Source organism: Leptidea sinapis, chromosome 16 (assembly GCF_905404315.1).
Source record: "Leptidea sinapis chromosome 16, ilLepSina1.1, whole genome shotgun sequence".
In the NCBI taxonomy this organism is placed as follows: Eukaryota; Metazoa; Arthropoda; class Insecta; order Lepidoptera; family Pieridae; genus Leptidea; species Leptidea sinapis.
In genome coordinates, this window is record NC_066280.1 from 5,122,172 (window position 1) to 5,145,127 (window position 22,956).

General features: G+C 37.1%; 1 protein-coding gene across 1 annotated transcript; it reads right to left on the reverse strand.

Annotated features, from left to right (window-relative positions):
- Positions 1-9,193: 9,193 nt before the first annotated feature.
- On the reverse strand, positions 9,194-9,934 carry LOC126968629 (uncharacterized). The gene has a single exon (XM_050813647.1). The coding sequence runs from the start codon at positions 9,932-9,934 to the stop codon at positions 9,194-9,196; it is 741 nt and encodes a 246-aa protein (XP_050669604.1).
- Between the last annotated feature and the right edge of the window lie 13,022 nt (positions 9,935-22,956).

Here is a 22,956-nt window from a genome sequence, read left to right on the forward strand (position 1 = left end):
CATTCAAAGATTTTCAAAAAATTACTTCCCTCGCCTGGGAATCGAACCGACTGAAATGTAAAAAAAACACTCCTACTTTTATAACGCCAATCGAAAGAATGGCCAAAAACTAATAACTCTTCTTAAGTGACATAGTATTTTAAAAGAAAGGAACAACGTAAAATGAATGTTTTGCCTACTTGGATTGGTACGAATGGACCGATTAGATGGCCGGCCAGATCCCCGGACCTTACACCATTAGATTTCTTCTTTTGGGGATACGTGAAAGATATGCTATACAAAAAACGATACGAGAACGTGGGCGAGTTACAAACAGAATTGTGCCATATCATATCGAGTATTCACCATAAAATGATAAGAAAGTCAAAAGGCAGCGGACTCATTAAAAGAGTGGCGATTTGCGTAAGACAAGAGAGATCACATTTTGAGCATTTAATTAATTAATTTACAAAAAAATTCCCACTTAATTGTCTACTCTCTTTTAAAATACTATGTTACTTAAGAAGAGTTATTAGTTTTTGGCATCATAAAAGTAGGGGTGTTTTTTTTTTACATTTAAGTCGGTTCGATTCCCAGGCGAGGCAAGTAATTTTTAGAAAATCTTTGAATGCAGAATTACTAACTTTTAAAAATAACATAAGGTCTCCTTTAATTAAAATAGCCTATCTTCGATATTTAAGGTACTTTCACATCATGTCCCATAATTTTGGGACACCTATATACAGTGTGTTGTATGAAATAAGCTGCAAACAAAATTGTCGCTATTTAAAAAAAAAATAAAAACTCGTTCCTACTCGTATTAAAATATTTTTCTTGTATAAATTAAAATATTTTGTTCACGTGTACTAATGGTAGCAAAAACTATATAAAGGAGAATTTTGTACTTATAAGAGCTGTAGCTCTTCCACAGCTTATATACAGTCTGAATGTACAGCTTCTAGTATAAAAGTGAACCTTAATATAGCTTTTAATACTAATTGGTTATATAACTTCAAAACAAGCGCGTCAAAAAACTGACAAGACTCCTGTGATTTAAATATGTTGTGTGTGATGTCAAGTCTGCGGAGCACGGAGGTGATCATTACCACCAGGTGACCAATATAAACGTTTGTTCACCTGTTCTATTACAATTATATTTACATGTAAGTATGATATATCCAAAGACAATACTCCTTATGTTTAAGTGGAAGGAAGTTGCACGTGCTTGTCCCCTTCAAGGTGTCACCTTACTTAGTGGTCACTCGACTGCCATTGGGGAACATTTGAACGTAACGGGATATTGTGTGATGCCTATTTTGTGATACATTAACATATCGGAACTATTTGAATTCCGAAAGTTATATTTTTTGAAACGCAACCTTCTTAGTAATAAAAATAACAATTGGCGGGAAATCATTTGTTAATTATTTTTATAACACATCAAAGTTTGACGCACGCAACGAAAATGGAATTAAATCGAAAAGATTTTAGAGCGATGATTTTTTATGATTTTAAAAGTTCTCTCTCTCCGCAAGACTGTGCCGCTCATCTTTAAAATGCTTTTGAACAGGACAACAAAAGTGCGGCAGGCGAGAAACGTTGGTAAAAAAATTATCGCATTTTTTTTTCCACAACTACATCTGCACTTGAAGATCAAACGAGTGTTAATGCCGAGTGGTATTCTACCATTTGTTTACCCTGGGTATTAAAAAAGATTTGTAAATTAACTTTAAATTGTTGTTTTGGGTTTTTGTTTGCAGTATTTTCCCAGTAGACATTAAGTTTTGCCATTAACTGCTATCGGCAAAGTTAATTAATCAAATTAGATGTAAGTTTGTTGTTGTTGACATAGGTACCGAACCAAGTGGCATTTTGTGTGTTACGGGTAAAATAAATATCTTTACAATATTGCAAGCTGTTGATGTTCCAACCTTCTCCTATCGAGAACCCTCTTGAAAAGGTCACGGAATAGCGTAAAATGAACAATGTCCAGTTTAACCACCAAAAGACACAAGTTTACACGTTTACCACTAAAAAAATCCATGCAAATCAAAAAATTAATGCCTCACCTACTATCAGAATACTGGGTCTTGAAATTTTTGGCCATTGTAAACTCCGGGATCATTTGGATGGCAAAGCTAAAATGGCCGCAACGCCGTACCACATTCTAGCGCTGTACAAAGCGCAGGTCCGGCCACATATGGAGTATTGCTGTCATCTCTGGTGTGGCGCACCCCAGTATCAGCTCGATTCATTTGAACGCGTGCAACGCAGCTTGAATTGTCGCGGCCCCAGTGCTCTGTAAACGGCTAGGTCATTTGCCATTCCGTAGAAGACGTCTCTTCAATGTTTATCTTCAGTTGCATTTTATTATAAGGGTGAGTGTTCCGAAGAGCTGTTTGACCTGATTCCTGCCGCCAAATTCCACCTTCTTATGACACTCCACAAATTTCGATATAATCCTCCTCAGTTCCTCCACAGAGCGGTTTTCAAGGAACTTTCTTCCACGTACAACCAAGCTGTGGAATAAGCTTCCTTTTGCGGTGTTCCCAAGACGATACGAGATGAGTTTTTTCTTTTTAAAAAGGTCGGCAGCGCTCCTGTAATTCCTCTGTGGGCATCGGTGATCCCTTAACATTAGGTGACCCGTATTTTTGTCTTCTTCTTCCATAAAAAATACAATAATTTTCAATGTATTTATCTATACTTTTATATCTATACGCTAAATCTAATGTTAGATTTGTTTTATATAGTGAATGTTCTAGATGCCATGTGAAAAAATTTTACTCTGAAATCTCGCACTAACTGGGTTATATATCGTACTCGCTAAACCGGCAATTTTTTACTTTAAAGGTGAAACCCTGGTTAAATACCTATATATCTGAATAAAAAGGTACTTACATATAATGGTTGTCTGGTACCCATAATAACCTATCCATACTAATGTTATAAATGTGAGAATAACTGTTTATCTCTTTCTGAACCTACCAAAACCATTTTGATGAATCTTGACTTATGAAACGATGTACCTATACAAACAAATCTTATATAAGCAAAACTTGTACTTAACCTTTCGTTTTCAATTGAGAAGATAATAATGTAGGTTACCTACCTTATATATCAAAGTTATTTCCTATTTAGAACACGATATTTAATAAATACAAATATTATAAATTGGAGTTAAATTTTATTACAATAATAGTTTAATGGAGACTTATATCGGTAAGTTCGTAGCAATTGATGTAATTTATTTTAGTCATACATTTAGAATACACTATATATGACCTGACAGCCTGACTGATAAAGCGTTGTAAATTATATTTGTCAATGTATGTGTTAGCTACTTGTTCAATATTTAAAATAACAAGGAGCTAATTCCAAGTGCGGCTGATTGTTTAAGACTTGTCAATCAAATCGGTTACAAAAACAATAGATTCTCTTCCCTTTTCCATCTTGCAGCATGTCCGTTACAGATGTTCTTGTCTATACCTTCGTAGTATTGAGTGTATGAAGTAAAGTATAAATGTAGGTAAGTACAGCTTTATATCAGCAAATGTTCTTCAATTATTAACTTCAAGCCGATATCGTCTTTAACATAGTTAAAATATAAACAAAACTTGCTTGAGGGTATTGTAAGATAATAAAAATTCACTCTTTATTCCGTTTGCAACCATATGCATTTGGTGATATGGTTTAAAATGAGGGAAAATTAAACTGAAAGATGTTGAGGAAGTTGGAGGTTAAGGTGAGTTCCGTTAGATTTTTTGTTTGTTTGTATTTCGTAATGAGGATTTTGAAAAATATCTTGAGGGTGAAAGTCACGGTTCATAATAGATAAAGTTAGTTAATGAGGGTAGAAGTATTTTTATATACAAAGGGCAAAGGTATGAAATATGGGAGATGCTTAAGAGCTTATATAAGTGTCAGATATATTGCTTAGACAAAAGGAAATTATTTTCTGAAAATTGATTCCCTTAGAATTCTTTTTGATATCAGTTCAAACAAATGGCAAATATCAGTTCTTCGGAAGCAAATGGTGCTCTGAGAGAGAAGAAACGGCACAAGAAACTCTTCTAGCATTCTTTTTGCGCTCTCATGAATAAAATAATTTATATTGTATTATCATTGTTACCTATTGCTATAAAATAATCATAATCTTTTCCCAGGCTTTGATATTCTACTATGGAGTAGTAAGATGTACGACGGAACCATTTTTTAGTAAAACATTTAATTTTATGTATAGATAATACCTGAAGTATTTACATTCAACCCTGCCCTACCCTTAAACTATCATATTCATGGGCGTAGAGACCAATCGATGGAACCTTGAGAAAGAGATATGACAAACGAAGTAAAACCTGAAAAAATATCGTAAAAAGCCGCGTATGGATGCAACAAAAGTTTTCACGTTACTGTGATTCCGAAGGTGTTACAAGAAATTATGGATGGAGGCATATATACAAATTTTAATCCTATCGATTTGCTAAGGTTGATGTTGTTAACAACATAAGTACAATGTCTGCGTAATTTACATTCATACTTTAAAATAATGCGGTTTATCTCCGAACGAGGTTGGCAGATATAATGAGATAAAACGAACTTCCATATTCCACGGTGTTGGAAATCTTCCAGGGTTCAAATCAAATCAAATCAAATCAAAATCAGTTTATTCAAGTAAGTCACGAAAATGACACTTATGAATGACAAAAAAAAATAAAATATTTCTCTTATTGAATCTACCGCTACTTCGTAAAGGGTTGAGCTAATGAGAAGATGTAGCAAGAAACTCATTGCCACTCTTTTATACCAAGATTTACAGATCATTTCAATTACAATATAATATGTAAAATGTAATATGATGCAACAAACCACTTTCACTCCACTCTTCAATTCTTTCAGGACAGCTCTTTTCTTCTTTACTTGGCGTTAAAATACGACGTCCCCAATCTTGTTATATGGCATAAAAGGCATTTATTTTCTCAAAATTGATTCCTTTACAATTCTTTTTGATGTTATTTCTGATATACTAGATACTACTACCGCTTCAGAAACAAATGGCGCTCTGAGAGAGAAGAAGCGGCGCAAGAAACTTTAAATTTCACTTCACTTCTCAAATTCTTTTTATAATTTTATACAGTAAAAAAATAATTTGTGAGTCACTCCTCAAAAATGCATGAATTGCGTTGCGTGCGTTTTAAGGTTTATCACTTCTTTTTGGTGCACCACTTTATATACACTGTATAAAATATAATGAAAAACAATAAAACTGTAAATATAGATTAAAAAGAGTGGCAATGAGTTTCTTGCCACTTATTCTCATTAAAGCTAAACTTTCCGAAGTGACGGTGTTCGTGTGTTGATGTTATTGAATAAATTATTATACTTTTTTTTAACGGCGTACCTACAGAGGTACCTGGTCATTTCATCAGCCCTTCCGTTGAGTAGTAAAACCGTGTCTGACTTTCGAGCAACAGTTTCAATAGCCGCTGGCTGCTATTATTATTATTTGAAGAGGGTGGCTATTTCCTGGTCCTAAAAGGTTCCTAGTAACACCGCGTCCAGAATTGGACTATTGTGTTCGCCACTCATACTAAAGCTCATCGTCAAGCCCTACCGCCTTTACGAACCGCAGTAGTTCCTTGACGCGAGTGTTGCAAACACTATCTGGTGGTACGAAGTAGTTGCCAAAGATTGTGTTACGCTTATGCATTAGTGGGCCGCAGTCGCAGAGTAGATGAATAGGTGTTTCATCATCCTCAAGGCAGAACCTGCAAGCCTTGTCGCTTCTGATGCCGACCACACTGAGGTGCTTGTTTAGGCGACAGTGCCCGGTTAGCATCCTAGTGAGTATGCATAGATTTTTCCTGTTCAATGATAGGGCTTCATTCGCATAGCTACTGTTGAATGCCCTTATCAGTGCTTTAGAGTGGTTTAAACCTGAAGAGTTGTTCCAGCGTTTAAGTGCTTCTTGTTTACATTGGTTACTCAGGGTGTGTCGGATGGCGCTCTTTGGCAGTCCACAAATGGGTTCCGGACCATATCGGACTGCTTTAGCCCCAGCTCTTGCGAGCTCATCGGCCATTTCATTGCCTATGATTCCGGCGTGCCCTGGGACCCATCTGAGAATCACTCTGTTTTTCATGCCTAATGAATTCAGGCATTCGACGCAATTATTGACTAACTTAGACGACGTCAAGTCAGCGTCTAAAGCCAACAATGCTGCCTGACTATCAGAGTGAATGTATATGTTATGATTGAAGTAGCCTTTTTGGATATTGGTTTCCGCGCATTCCAGGATGGCGTACACCTCTGCTTGAAATATGGAGGTAAAGCTTCCCAGGTTTGTGCTGGATTTAAACCTGGGGCGTTCTCCATAGACCCCACAGCCGACTTCATTTTCCATTTTGGACCCATCGGTGAACCACATGAGGCTCCCGTCCTTCCACGTGACTTTGTTGTTTATCCAGTCGTCCCTGGAAGTTAGTTCCACGATATAGTGTTTAACAGAGATTAATTGTGGAATCATCTGATCAGGTAACATGCCTAATATGTGGTCTCGCAGAACTGAGTCCTCTAAGGTCCTAAGCGTTTGCGACATCCAGTTACATGAACCCCCCTGGGCGATTGCCCTCAGCATGCTTGCCTTCGCCTCTTGCTGTATGAACAGTGGAAGAGGCGGTAGGTTTAGCATTGCTTCAATGGCCGCACCAGGAGAAGATGTCATGGCTCCGGTTACCAACATACAGGCAAGTCTCTGCAGGCTATTTAGTCTGTCTGCAGTTGTTTTCTGGTTGGCTTTGTTCCACCACACAATGGAGGCGTATGTGATTGTTGGTCTCACAATTGCTTTGAATAGCCATAGGAGGATCTTGGGGCGCATTCCCCAATGTCTCCCTACCAGACGTCGACATACACCCAAGGTTGTTTTAGCCTTTTTCACGGCTTTGTCGATGTGAGAATTCAATGTGAGTTTCTGGTCGAATGTGACTCCCAGATACTTAACCTCAGCTGAGAATTCCAAAGTAGAGCCGTTCAAGGTGGGAGACTTCAGTTTGTTAAGTGTCCGTTTCCTCGTGAATGGCACAATAACAGTCTTTCCTGCGTTGACTGACAGTTTGTTGGCTGTACACCACTGTGAGATGGTGTTTAGCGCCTTTTGCATTATAGAGCTTAGTAAGCTTTGGCAGAAACCTCTGACGATAATAACTAGGTCGTCTGCGTACCCTAGTGCATCAATTCTGAGTTCTGCCAGCTTACTAAGTAGTTCGTCTACTGCTAGTGTCCATAGAAGTGGCGAAAGAACGCCACCTTGTGGGCAACCTCGCGTAGTGTATAGCTCCAGTGATGTCCCATGGAGGGAGATTAGAGCTTTGCGATTTGAGCGCATTGACCTTACCCATTTGACAGTGGTGGAGTCTACATTTTTGTTAATTAGTCCCTTCACTAGCGTGTCTGTCGGGGTATTGTCAAAGGCGCCCTCAATGTCTAGAAACGCACAAAGTGCAATCTGTTTGTCTTGTAACGCCTTCTCGACTCTATCCACAAGTTGTAGAAGGGCCGTTTCAGTAGACCTGCCTCTACAGTAGGCGTGTTGAGAACTATGAATGGGCTTTAGGCTTAGAGCATGCTCTCTTATGTGTCTGTCCAAGACTTTCTCAATAACCTTCAGGAGAAAGGAGGTTAGGCTAATGGGTCTGAAGGAGCTTGGCAGGGAGTAGTCCTTTCTGCCTGCCTTAGGTATAAATAGTACTTTAGCCCTAGTCCATTGCTCTGGAAGATAGCCCCAGGCAAAGCTTACCCGGTATATCTTGACTAGTAGCGGTACTAGGATATCCAGGCCTTTTTGAAGAAGCGCTGGAAAAATGTTGTCTAGACCGCTTGACTTGTAGGGTTTCAGAGTCTTGATGGCGCACCTTATATCCCGGGGTCTGATTATCTTTGCCGCTCTACGCCAGTCCTCGTCAAGAGGCCGTTGTGTAGGCGTTGCTACAGTTGGTTGATAGGTAACCCCCGGAAAGTGGTGGGCCATCAGTACTCTTACGTTTTCTACGTCGTCGGCTGTAAAAGATCCATCTGGTCTCTTAAGCAGGCCGATTTGGCTAGGTTTGTCCTTGGCGAGCAGTTTGTGTACTCGGGATCTTTGGGGAATTTTAGATAAATCCTCGCAGAACCTCTTCCAAGATGCTCGTTTGGCCTTCCTAACTTCTCTGTTGTAATCTGTTAGGGCTTCTTTGTAGGGTTCCCATTCTTGGGTTTTTTTTAGCCCTGTTAAACAGCCTTCTGGATTTCTGCCTTAGTTTGTTCAAGTTTGAATTCCACCAAGGCACTTTCCTGTTTGAGTGTTGTAAGGAGAGAGGGCAGCTAGCCTCGTAGGCGTCAGTGATGCCATCCGTGGTTGCTTTCACTGCCAACTCTAGCTCATCCAGGGTTCTGATGCGCTTAGGGATATTCTCCAAATTACTCCTGAGTTTCTCTTTATAGACAGTCCAGTTTGTTTTCTTTGGATCCCTAAACGTATATAGTTGTTTTTCGAGGCAAGTCAAGATGTCGTATGCTATGTGTCGGTGATCCGATAGCGAAATTTCATCACTGACTCGCCAGTTTGATATTCGCCTGGCAATGTTGTCGGTAGCGAAAGTAATATCTAGAACTTCCTGCCTGTTTGAGGTAACGAAGGTTGGCTTATTACCTCTGTTTAGTACCTGTAGGCCGTTAGTGTCTAAGAAATTAAGAAGTTGCTCACCTCTGTGGTTGACGTCGCTGCTTCTCCAAGTTGTGTGGTGCGCATTGACGTCGGCCCCGACAATCAGTTCGGCGTTGTTGCGTCGTGCATACTCGACCACTCTCGCCAATTCTGTTGTCGGGTCTCTTTCTTCATATGGAAGGTACGCCGAGCAAACGATCACTTTGTTGCCTTCCCAACCTTCGAAACAGAAATACGCCGCAACAAGGTCGTCGGTGCAGACCTCTGTAACAGGTAAGAAATTAGTGTTCTTGTTGAAGACTATGCAAGCCCTGGGTTTTGATCCGCTGGTATTGTAGATTAACTTACCAGCGGTGTTCAGTCCCAGTATTTTGCCGGTATTGACCCACGGCTCTTGTAGTAGGGCAAAGAGGATTTCACCACTCGCAAGGCATTTCTCCATTACTGCAGTAGCAGCTTTGGCGTGGTGGAGGTTTGCCTGGAGTATCCTCGCCCTATTTCTGCGGAGCGTCATTGGATCCCACCGGAGGTGGAAGGCTTAGGTCGGTCTGTCTTCTGGTATGGGTGTTTCCGCCCGCGGCCAGAATTAGCCCGACTCTGATCATTCCCTCCCCTGAGGGGACCTGAGACGTTCCTCGACGTCGGCCCTTTGCCCCGGAACGTAGTTGTGGGGGCAGCCGGCCGTTGCGGGGTCTTTGAGATCCCGGATGTTCCCGGTCGCACAGGCCCGCTGGTCTGGGTGGGTTGCTGTCCACTCGCTGCTGCGGAACCCTCAGAGACGCCCTTGATCTTAAAATTGATCTTTCTAAAACCAAGGGCAGCTCTGCACTCGGACTCTTTCAGAGTCTCCGCGGAGGGATCGTCCAAGGAAAAAGTGACCACTTGGCCTCCCTTGTCCTCCCTCGCGTGGAGCACCTTCCAGTGTTCGGTGTTCAGTCCCGCATTTTGCGCTCGGATCAGCTTCAGTGCCTCTTCGACTGTGTCAGCCTCAGTATTCGGCAGAAAAGTCGTGGCTATGGAGGGTTTGGGCAGTTGTTCCTCCGACATGCATGAGAGCTCTGCCTCCGGCCACGGCTTCAGATCCTTGACTTTGTCCACAAGCCACTCTCGGCTGAAGTCATTTTCGCAAGTCACTAGAATCCAGCCAGGCTTGTGGGCAAAGCCCAAAAATGTCGGCCCGGTACCTTGTTCAGCCCCGGTGATCAAAGCAAGAAGTGCGCGGCGCACTTTCCGCATTTCGTCCTCGCTCATAGTATGGGTATGTCGAATGCCCACACGTGAGGACCCGGTTACCTCCTTGAAGCTAGGTCTTCCCGAGGTTGACTGAGTGTCATCTAGCCTGGGTACTTTCTTCGGCTGGGTTTTCGGAGAAATCTCCTCTGACCTGCCACGTTTTTCAGCTTTCGCTTCAAGTGGTGGAGGGTTCGCTGGCTGCTAAGTAGATATAGGTATTATTTTTCAATGTGTAGGTGAATACGTTATTCAATTATTCTGAATATGCTATGTAGTACATTTTATTTATTTATTTATGAACTACCAACAGAATTACATGTAATACGTCAACATACAATAAGACATAGTTTCTAAGGATACATATAATTACACTTATAGTTACAGCATGTACATAAATACAAGTCGTAAAAATGCTTAAATCTATATATAATAAGTAAAGGCTTAATAAAGTTATGTAAATTTTAAATTTAAATAATGAAGGTTATGGTCTGTAAAGCTTTAGTTCAGTTCAGTGCAGCTCTGTTTCACCAGTGGGAGGCTCCTTTGCACAGGAAGCCGGCTAGATTATGGGTACCGTAGGATTAAGCAGTAATGTGTAAACATTACTGTGTTGCGGTCTGAAGGGCGCCGTAGCTAGTGAAATTATTGGCCAAGTGCAACTTAACATCTTATGTCTCTAGGTGACGAGCGCAATTGTAGTGCCGCTCAGAATTTTTGGGTTTTTCAAGAATCCTGAGCGGCACTGCATTGTAATGGGTAGGGCGTATCAATTACCATCAGTTGAACTACCTGCTCGTCTCTTAAATAAAAATGTGACCAGTGTGACATGTTGTGATAGCAACTGTTAACAATAGCTTACTTACAAGACTTATTCTTTTCCGGAAATCTCGTTCTATGTTTTGCAGTGAGCTGACGTATGTCAAGTGGTTGAAGAATATACCTTCCAAAGAGATGTAACGTTTACACATTAAAGTACCACATTCACTGAGGATGTGGAAGGGTCATCAGTAATATTACAGAATCTACACGCTCTGCAATCTGTGACGCCTAGGATTGAGACTTGTTTAATTCTGTAGTGCTACATTAGTGTCATGGTTAGAATGCGTAAGTAGTTTTTTCTACTTAGCCCTAGTACCTCATACTCAGCCTTTTTGTTGAAGGCTTGGATTACGGTTTTGGAATGGGTGAATGAAAGGTATAAGAAATAAATAAATTAAAAGCAATTATCTTAAATCTTTACTTCTATGTGACATATACATACATACCACTGCAGAATCGAGTGTTTTAAAACAATTAGTACTCTGACGGCTGACAAGACGACCGCAATCAATGTGTCGCTTTAGAATTTTAGTTTTAATTTTTTTTTACTTTATTTAGTAGTTTAGAGGTCGTAAGATTTTGTTGAAGTTTTTCTCGTCTAGTCGTTTCTTTATTAAAAAATATAAAAAATATTAAAAAATCGAGTGTTTTAATACAATTAGTACTCTGACGGCTGACAAGACGACCGCAATCAATGTGTCGCTTTAGAATTTTAGTTTTAATTTTTTTTTACTTTATTTAGTATTTTAGAGGTCGTAAGATTTTGTTGAAGTTTTTCTCGTCTAGTCGTTTCTTTATTAAAAAATATAAAAAATATTAAAAAATCGAGTGTTTTAATACAATTAGTACTCTGACGGCTGACAAGACGACCGCAATCAATGTGTCGCTTTAGAATTTTAGTTTTAATTTTTTTTTACTTTATTTAGTATTTTAGAGGTCGTAAGATTTTGTTGAAGTTTTTCTCGTCTAGTCGTTTCTTTATTAAAAAATATAAAAAATATTAAAAAATCGAGTGTTTTAATACAATTAGTACTCTGACGGCTGACAAGACGACCGCAATCAATGTGTCGCTTTAGAATTTTAGTTTTAATTTTTTTTTACTTTATTTAGTATTTTAGAGGTCGTAAGATTTTGTTGAAGTTTTTCTCGTCTAGTCGTTTCTTTATTAAAAAATATAAAAAATATTAAAAAATCGAGTGTTTTAATACAATTAGTACTCTGACGGCTGACAAGACGACCGCAATCAATGTGTCGCTTTAGAATTTTAGTTTTAATTTTTTTTTACTTTATTTAGTATTTTAGAGGTCGTAAGATTTTGTTGAAGTTTTTCTCGTCTAGTCGTTTCTTTATTAAAAAATACTCTTAATTAATATCTGAATGATATTAATGATTGATAAATTTTAAAAACAAAATTCTTAAAATCTTGTTCCAGTGGTTTGAGATTTACAAATAATGTGTACCTACTATTAAAATATAAAATAATATTTCTTGTAATACACAACATTTACTAATGACCATGAAATCTCCCATAAATTCATAAAATTTATTATTTCTATCATAGTTGTTTCCTCAAGAAATCTTGTAATCTCAGTTAAAATCACAAAAGACAATCAGTTCCACAACCACGGAACTAGCGGAGCTCTTGAAATCTTGAAGTAACAATAATAACTTCTAGTTAAATGTACTTAATAATTATTTAAATACAAAGCAGGGTTATAGGTAGGTCTGTATGTCCTGCACGTCAAGTTGCGGGAAGCCGTAAAACGCTGCGGTTAAAGAGGAAAGGACAAGAACGGAACTAAGAGGCTTTTCTTTTCCTAATATTACTTTACGAATCCATGTGTTTCTTGTGACCATGAGTTAGGCTCATTTTATAAAGAATTTACTGTTACAATATTGATATAAGAATTACTAAACAATTTGTTATATTTTAAAGTGAATACCGTCACTTCTAGGATTAATACACAAATAAAACTGAAAACATAATTTTATGAACGATGCGGGACTCATCACTCAAACGGTTAGCTCAGTTGGAAGAGCACTCGCACGGACCGCGAGAGGTCGTGGGTTCGAGTATCTCATCATAAAATTTTGTTTTCAAATTAAATTTGTGTATTAATCCTAGAAGTGCGAGTTATCACTTTAAAAACATAACAAATTGTTTAGATTTACAAGAGGAACATCTCAAGTCAATTTCCTAATATGCAAATACTGGAGTTGAGCAGGTTATCAACTGTAAAGTAGATCCTGTAGATTACAAGCCACAATCTGAGATTTGAACAAAACTGAAAGCATACAAGATTTTATGACTATACGTCACTCGAACGGTTAGCTCAGCCGGAAGAGCACTCGCACGGAACGCGAGAGGGTGTGGGTTCGAGTCCCGCATCGTTCATAAAATTTTGTTTTCAAATTTTATTTAGAGTGACTAGTGAGGGCTATATTTCACCGGGCGCACCACCCACGCGCCGTAAGCTACTTAACAAGACACCATATAGACACCAGAGTCAAGACGCGTCCGAGGTGGTCGCACCACTAAATTGACTGCGCAACCAACGGACACCAGGTGAGTAACTCTAGTATAGAGCTGAATACATTTTGTTGGTAGCGGCGACTGGTTACGCCACCATGATGTCCCAGTGAAATATAGCCCTAAGACTACAGCAACTATCTTCTCAAAATGTCTTAAAGGGCTGCTGAAATGTAGTTCTATATTAGTGTCGGCCGTTCCCAATATTCAGTCTATCTCCGGTTGTGGCCTATCGTTGACTTTTCTGTCCCAATAAACTTATCGACGGTAACTCACCTTATCCGTACACGCTGTCTGTCAATGGGAGGACGTATAGCTTACCAGCGATAGAAGTTTGTATGGAAATTGCAATTCACGCGTCCCAATATAAGGCAATAAGAATGACTTATCTGGTATATTGGGACAGCTTCAGATTATTGACAGCTAATTACTGACAGTAGAATATAGTAATTTATCTCTATCTGTAGATAGTATATTGGCAACGGCCGTTATGCACTAACACAATAATTTGCTAAGTCAAGCATTTGTTCTTTTAGCAAGAAATCACGCGCACCTTTTTATCATTTTTAAAAATGATTTTTTTACATTGAAGATTTTTATTAATACTGTGTGTAGCTTTGTGTGTTTCTTGTTGGTTATAAAGTTATTTCTTTTCTATTCTATTTTAATTGTGTTTTATACATTACTAGCTTCGTCCAGACACGAGTTAACGTACTACGACTTTTTCTCAGTCATCTCCGTCATCAGGTGCATCTTGTCTTGTACCAAGCGAAACAGATCTTCTACTTTGTCAATATTGATCCATTTCCGGATGTCTGGTAGCCATGACTTAGCAGTACTTACAGAAAAGATCGTACCGAGCATTGGAAACCGAAACAAAATTCAAACCAATTAACATCTAAGAAGTTTATATTCGGTTCTGTTTTACCTTTAGCAACTCTTTTACGGTTTTTGATTATTTCAATTCATTATAATTCTTTGAAATAAAGAGCTTAGCAATGTATTTTCTACCTACATTCATCGTTAAGTTATTTGACAGAGGAAAGTTTAAATTTTTACCGACTACAAGTAGTCGGTCAAGACCTCACAAGATGAATATATTATACAATTACCATTAGTCATATATTTTATATATGTTTAGTATGCTCGTCTCTTTTCGACTCCCCCGGAATGAATTGATTAATTTTAGATTATTATGACTCAAATTCAATCTCCCATTACACTTATTGGAACTAAAAAGAGTAACTGCTAATATTTCCTACCTCGTTGCAATTCTCAATGGTAATATTGATACTCCTGAACTATTACCTCATTTAATCTTTATATTACATACCTAATCAACGGCAACCACTTTTCTTTCCAAAATTGAAAATAAATTATCGCCAAAATTCATTCTTTCTATAAAAGTAGTTAATTCGATAAGTTATGTATATCTCATAGCGATTTCGACTTGTTGTCAGCTTCCAAACACCAGTGGGGGGCTCCTTTGCGCCGGATTCCGGATAGATTATGGGTACCAAACGGCGCCTATTTCTGCCGTGAAGCAGTAATGTAGGCATTACTGTGTTTCGGTCTGAAGGGCGCCGTAGCTAGTGAAATTACTGGGCAAATGAGAATTAACAACTTATGTGTCAAGGTGACGAGCGCAGTTGTAGTGCTGCTCAGAATTTTTAGGGTTTTTCAAGAACCTTGAGCACTGCATTGTAAGGCACAGGGCGTTTCAATTTCCATCAGCTGGACGTCCTGCTCGTCTCGTCCCTTATTTTCATAAAAATAAAAAAAAAGTCCAGCTCATGTGTAATAACGACATGTTTCAATCTCTTTTGTAAAATATAATTTGTAGGAGTTATGTAAATGACCATGATTTATGTAATGATAATAATCTTATAAAATTCTTTCATTATATTTGAACATTTGTATGAACATGTGATTATCCTCTAGCTACACTATTATTTTGTCAGTTTGTTAGTTAATACTGTTAGTTCACCTGTAAAAAAAGATGCTAACACGCCAAACGACATAATACATACAAGCCATTACGAAAACATAACTTACAACCTTTTTAAATGCAACATTTATAATTTGCAATATTAATTTTTGAAATGATGGTCACCTACAACGAAGCCAAAGTCAAATCGGAAGTGAACAGTGAAATTCTTTATCTGTTATTAATAACCCATATAATGTCAATTCCATTTTTATGGTTTCAGTTGAATAAATTTATTTTAATATGTACCTACCCTACGTATACTTTTAAATATGATGCTTTTATTTTAGATTCAAGATTTTTATTAATATTGTAAATGTGTTTTATCGGTCATAAAGTTATTTCTTTTATTCAAAATTTTCCAGACGATTTATAGTGTCTAAAAGCATGGGACGCACTTCTTTGTAAGTCAGCCTTTGATGATCTTTTGATCTCATCTACTCACAGAACAGAGCGTGCTCGTCTTTTGGCCGTGAGACAAAATGAGTCGGGCTTTTGGTTACAAGACTTGCCTTCTGCGCCGATTGGAACGCTACTTGACAATATGACATTGTCAATATGCGTATCACTCCGGCTAGGTATAAAACTGAATGAACCACATCAATGTACAGTGCCGTAATGTCTCTGTGCCGTTTGGTGTCGAGACACTTGGCCCGTGGGGCCCAGAGGCGCGGAGAATGTTCACATGCGCTGGCAGCTATTTCGAACAACGGATCAGCCTTGCTATCCAACGCGGTAATGCTGCCAGTATTCAGGGCCCTATGCTGCTCTCATCCAACCGGCGATCTTGATCAGATCGTCGGTCCATCTTGGCCTACCAACACTGCGTTTTCCGGTACGTGGTCACCATTAGAGAACTTTACTGCCCCAAGGGCCATCTGTCCGTCAAACTGCCCACTGCCACTTTACTTTCGCAATCATTTGGGCTATGTCGCTAACTTTGGTTCTCCTACGGATCTCCTCATTTCTGATTCGATCTCGCAGGCACATTCCAAGCCTCTCCCTTGCTCTCTGAGCGACCATGAGCTTTCTCATCAGGCCCTTAGTTAGCGACCACGTCACCGTAAGTCATCACATCATATAGTTGTGTATTTATACTAAAATCGCATATCTTCTTGAAAAAAAAGCATAATAATTCTGAGTCGCTTAAGACAGGCAGCGATACCGTTGATTGATGAGCATGTTGCAAGCAATTATGTTAATGGAAAAGTTTATTTTATTATTTATCATACATTATTTATGGCTTTGGAAATAAGTCCTTTGACCCATTCATTTTGCTTTAATTATTCTTCCTCCCCCCCCTTTTTTTTTTGTAGAACAATAACAATTACAACAACATTTTGTAGAACAATTTAGGAAAAATAAAACACTTATATGTGTCAAAAGACCTTGATAAGGAGAAGAGGCGAGAAACTTATTGTTTTATTAAATAAATATTTACAGCTTCATCGATTTACAAATATTTTCGTTTTACAATCTTTATTGTAATCAAAATAATTTGTAATCTTGCATAGGCCAAGAGATGCAAAACCAAGTTAAAAATTAAGTGAAAATTATAAAGTGAATTAATAATGCTATATATATTATACAATGACGATAACTAACATTACACTAATTAGGTATAGGGCTTAGATCATTAACGGCCGTTCCCAATATTCAGTCTATCTCTTGCTTGAGATAAAAATCGTAATTATCGTTGACTTTTCTGTCCCAATAAACTTATCGACGGTAACTCACCTTATCCGTGCACGCTGTCTGTCAATGGGACGACGTATAGTTTACCAGCGATATAAAGTTTGTATGGAAATTGCAATTCACGCGTCCCGATAAAAGGCGATAAGAATGACTTATAGGGTATGTTGGGACAGGTTCAGATTATTGACAGCTAATTACTGACAGTAGAAGGTAGTAATGTATCTCTTTCTGTAGATAGTATATTGGGAACGGCCGTTATACGTTGAGAATGACTATGGCAGCTGTGAAAACATTGAAAATAGTTGAGGTTAACAGTCAACCTCTGACATACAAATCGCAAGTGTACGTAGCTCGTCACGCACACAAAGTATTAAACCTGGCCTGTTTTCATCGGTTGTCTAGCAGTAAGTGGCTCTATCTAGACGTATAAATTGTCTAAGGCTTAACGAATATCCGTAAATAAAAATGGATACAGCACATTTTTTTTAATTTAATAATACAATGTAATGAATGTCTTCTGTGACAACTGTGACATAAAATCTCTATTCACAAATAATTTAACAAAACGTTTTACAATAATCGTTTGTCCGATTGAGACATACCGCAAAATATTCCTTTAATGACATTCGGACGTCCGACTTTTAGTAGTGGGTGGATTTGCCGCCAAATAATTGTAGGTTGCAGCTGTCAATTGATATGTCAAAATGACAATTTGGCTGTTCAGAAATTGCTATTGACTCCTTGTTGTAATGACCATAGAGTACAATTTTCTTTGTATGTTTTGGTGGTGAGTGTTTAGTTACTTGTGTTAAAGCGCTATTCAGGGGGACAGTGGTCATTAAGCATTGTAAAACGCTTAATGGCGACACGGTAAGATTGTCAATTAGTTATCGTTTACCGTGTAATTGTCGTGGAAAAAAAATATGGGGGCGCGGGCGGTAAGACGCGGCGGCACAGAGTAATTATGGTAACTAATTGATTGTGGGACATGTGTTTATAAAACATGAAAGTTTCATTTCTCACAGCTTAAATAAATACAATCTCAAAGGTGTGTTATTATTATTTTATTAAGCAACACCACAGATAAAGACTCTAGTTTTCGTGGTAGTTACTATTTAGTTATACATTACTTGTATGTTTGCCATGAGGAATATTTTTACAAGACATAATATTCTAATTTTTAACAAGTTGTAGAATCAATCCTAACGTTATGAATACATATCACTGAGAACATAATATTATACCTACTCGACGCCTAAAAGAAACAAAGCACAACAGAGGATTATTGTATATATTTAGTTATTTATTTTTTTATATGAAATACAATATTAATCAGTTTATCTAGATATCAAACTATTTTACAAAAGCACTGACAAAACTGAACTTAAAGAAATAACTATGAACACCATATTATAAGTAAAAAGACAAAATCAAATCAAATCAAAATCATTTCAGTAAATTGTCAATAGTTTTCTTTTCTTTTTACATTTACCACCACTTCGGAAAAGGTTGAGCTTTGATGAAAGGAAGTGGCAAAAAACTCATTGCCACTTTTTTAAATCAAAATTGACAGCTTCATCGTTTTACAAATCATTTGAATTATAATATATTATGTAAAGTGAGGCAACAATATACTCAAACGTCATATACTAAGTAAAAAAAGTAAATGTAAATTAATACTTACGTAAAAATAAGAGTTATTGAGTACTGAGTTTCTTGCGCCCATTCTTCTCAGGTCTGATGCAGTCTCATTTGAATGGGTTGTTTTTGACGTTCAATAAGTGTTTTTGAATCCTATTTATATTTTTTTTATAAAAATATTTGAATTTGAACTAAACTAACTCAATATCTAAGTAAATATATATTCACTAGAAAAATTACATACAACTTATATTAATGCTACCCTAACTCATCACAGAAAAAACCTGATTGAGTTTATTTCTACCAAGAATATAAATTAGTAATTATCTATGTAATTATTATGCTCTTTCAATTATATTATGGTTATGGGGTAGGTGGTATTCGTCATTCTAATATACAACTTTTTCGTATTGGGTATACTTCTTCAAATAAAAAAAGTTATTGATACAAAAAATATTTACCTCAGACGTACGTAGAAAGTTCGCTAAAATTCAGCGGGCAACTTTTTAGTAAAAATTCCTTACAATAAAATATATTAATTAAATATCCAGGATGCGGCCGATTAAGTCCCAGTCTTGGTATCATTAAGAATGTTATTTATTTCATAGTAACCTATATCACATAAAAGTTTGTTTTTAATTGTTATGTATTTCGTAACACATTTTTTGTACATTATCTGAGACCAAGATGTAGGTAGTACTTTACAAACATCGCCCAACAAAAGACTAACTCAGCTTAACCGAGTAGTAGGCATAACACGGTGATTGTGGAGTTAACATTATGAATATCATAGTTTTTAGAAAATTCGTTGCCTATCTCATACATAACATTATCAATAATTCAATAAAGTATAGAAAGATAAGATTTTTTTTTTATTTAGTATCTGTCTTTAACTTTAACATTAACATTTACCTAACATTGTTTGACATTGTTAAAATGTAGCTTACAATTATTGTTTTTAAATATATTATATTCATTTCTATTTTTCATGTTGTTTATTACCTTAGATAATTTATACATATAGATAGAGCCTCTTGCTGTTAGGCACCGCATGACAACAGTCAATGTTTATTACTTAAGTGTGCGTCACAGCTACGTCTTACACTCGCGATACGGCACTCACTTTGTTTTAGTGTGTGTGCGTTACTGAAAATAGAAGTGAACAGTTCGCCGTTATTTTTTCGACGAGTTCACAGCTGTCACAGTCTGTCCATACGTATAAGTTATCTAAGGTTATAATTTTATTCTTTTTAGCTTTCTGCACTTCTTCTCTATATTATAAGCTTTCACTTTGCCAAATCTCAAAGTCTCCGTGCGAGTGTGCGAAAGGTATCCAAAGTTTTCGTCACCATCGCCTATTAATATCTAGTTTTTTTATTTAATTTTAATCCTTTAATACATACAATATACTAGCCTATAGACAAACAGAGTATGTGATTGAGGAAAACATCTGTAACGGTGATACAGCAAGATAAAAAGGAAAGCGAATTCATTGTTACTGTAACCGATTGTGATGGGAAAGTTGTAAATAGTCAGCCACGCTTGCCGTTTGCTCCTTAGTAGTTTGAAGAAAAGAAGAGAAAGGTTTATAGGTATATAGTACAATAAAGCAATATTGAGGAATATTATTTTCTATACGTCACAAAGTGGTCCCAACTCAAGCATATATGCTGGTTTGAAAACCAGCGCTGGTCTTCCGTTGGGCCATTTGGTAACGTCGCCTTATAGATAATAGTCTTGTCAATTTGGTTAAATGTCAGAAAGTTTTGACTGACAAGTGGACAACCCTGTCTAATGTCAATCTGAGTTCGGACAATAAAGTATTGTTAAGTAATATTATGATTATGATCACAGATCAGTTTACATTATTTATTGTTTGTTTTTCAATTAAAGTACTTAGAAATATAAGTAACCAGCTATATATAAGTAAAAAAGACGTACCTACTTGAATGTACGGAACCTAAATGATAATGGACAGAGATATAAATATAAATTTTGAATATTAAGCCACTAGCTTTTACTATCGGGCTGTCTGGCTGTCTTTACCAAAGTATAACTATAAATAAATGGAGAGACCGTTTTTTCCTTCAGTTATCTGCGAAAACTGCTAAACCTACACCATAAGATGTAAAGTGTTTCGGAGAAGGTTTCAGTATATACCTTATTTATGGTATTCTCAATACAAATACTTCAGTCAATGACATTTCAAACAATGAGCGGCCGTGGGGTACATAATTTATTTGGCAAAATAACGATCTCCGGTTCAGTAGGTAGATAGTCTTTAACTTTATAGTAAACTAGCCGTTCCCGCTCGCTTCGCTGGGCGAATTTTGAAAGGAAATAACTTACAAATAAAAAAAAATAAGTAGCCATAAACTATCTAGGATAAATTTCGCATCGAATGGTGGTAGTTTCATGTCGATACGATCAGTGGTTTAGGCGTGAAAAGCCTTAAAGAAAGACCATTTTCATTATATATATATAGATTATAATTATGAATAAGAATAGTGATAGCATTATAAATGGTAATAGTCAATGTAACCAAAATATCGCTAAGCAAAACATTTGACAGAACTGAGTTACGTGACCGCACGATTTCCATTTTATAGAAAACCGTATCTTAATTTATTTAATTTAATAATAAACCTTATTGCTAACCAAATACGTTCTTGATAAAACAACATTCTACTCGCACTGATATATTGTGTTATACAATTTTCAACTTTAATTACTTTGATATTAAGTTGTTAATCTGTTTATGAATACATCTTAAATTAACTTGGTAAATTCAGTTCGTGAAACTATGTAGGTATGTTGTGACATTGTGATTTATAGAGTCTTTGCTTCCCATTTATTGACTGTATCGAAGAAGTTATATTAAATACAATCTCGCTTAGTCCCCAGTAATATAATTATAATAAATGATTTTAAAATCACTTATTGAAAGTCAAAATCTGCTACTGAATCAACAACACATATACCTCAGACCTGATAAGAATGACAAGAAACAGCTTTTTAAATAATATAATTTATGTACCTAGCCTATGCCATGAAACTATTTAAAAAGTTTTCATTGTAGTACAAGTTTCTCTTTTAGAAATAATCTTAACTAAATGAACTAAACGTTTGATTGGATCAGTTACGAAATGGGAGTACACAACACATGTGTTTTATACATTTTCTGGATCCATAATAAAATCATAAATATCGCAAAACTACGACATAATCGAGAAGTAGACCTGGCTAATTTGAGTTTGTTCCTGGTATAAACATTATCACAGTTTGTACAAAATTCGCAAATGTATCTATGTCATACATGGACAGACACACAAAAGGATACCATGGACTGAGTAATAGAGCTACCATTGGTTATCCGGGATATAAAACTTTTTTAAGGAAGAAAAACTATATCTAGTATGATGGTACGGAAGCCTACTGGCACTTGACTGTTTCGATCATGTCGCAACTTAATTACACAATGGTATATTTCAATGGAATTATTGCTTGTAAAGCAATACCCAATTGCAAGAGACTCTCTCAACTCGACTAACATCTCAGTATCTCAGCTCGACCGCATGCAAAGCAGAGCAGCTCGAATTGTCAGGGATCCAGTGCTCTGTGAATGTCTGGATCACTTGGCGTTGCGTAGAGACATCGCTTCATTGTGTGTCCTCTACCGCATTTACCACGGGGAATGTTCCGAAGAGTTGTTTCATCTGATTCCTGCCACAGAATTCCACCTTCGCACGACACGCCACAAATTAGGATATCATCCCCACTATCCTCTACAGTGCGGTTTTCAAAGAGCTTTCTTCCACGTACTACAAAGCTGTGGAATGAACTTCCTTGTGTGGTGTTTACGGGACGATACAACATGGGTACCTTCAGAAAAAGCTCGTACACCTTTCTTAAAGGTCGGCAACGCTCCTGTGATTCCTCTGGTGTTACAAGAGAATGTGGGCGGCGGTGATCACTTAACACCAGGTACGCTCATTTGTCTTCCTTTTCCATAAAAAAGTGTCTTTCGAATTCCCTTAAAAGGTTTTTGAATTCACAGTAAGTAGGTAATAAAAACAAAATAAACTTTCACATTAATTGAAAATAAAGTATTTATAAAGTATAGATTTGGGTATGTATATTTTATTGTATGTGTGTGTATTAGCTGGCATGAGTACCTTCCTGCATCATATATAAGTTATATATATACAACTTTACTGATCCTGTAGCCACAACCTGAGTTTGTTGAACAATAAATACCAAGATTTACGAACCATTCGCCAATCGAACGGGTGGCTAGTTGGTAAGAGCGCTCGGACGAAACCCGAGTGTACACGGGTTCGAGTCGCGTATCGTTTATAAAAATTATAA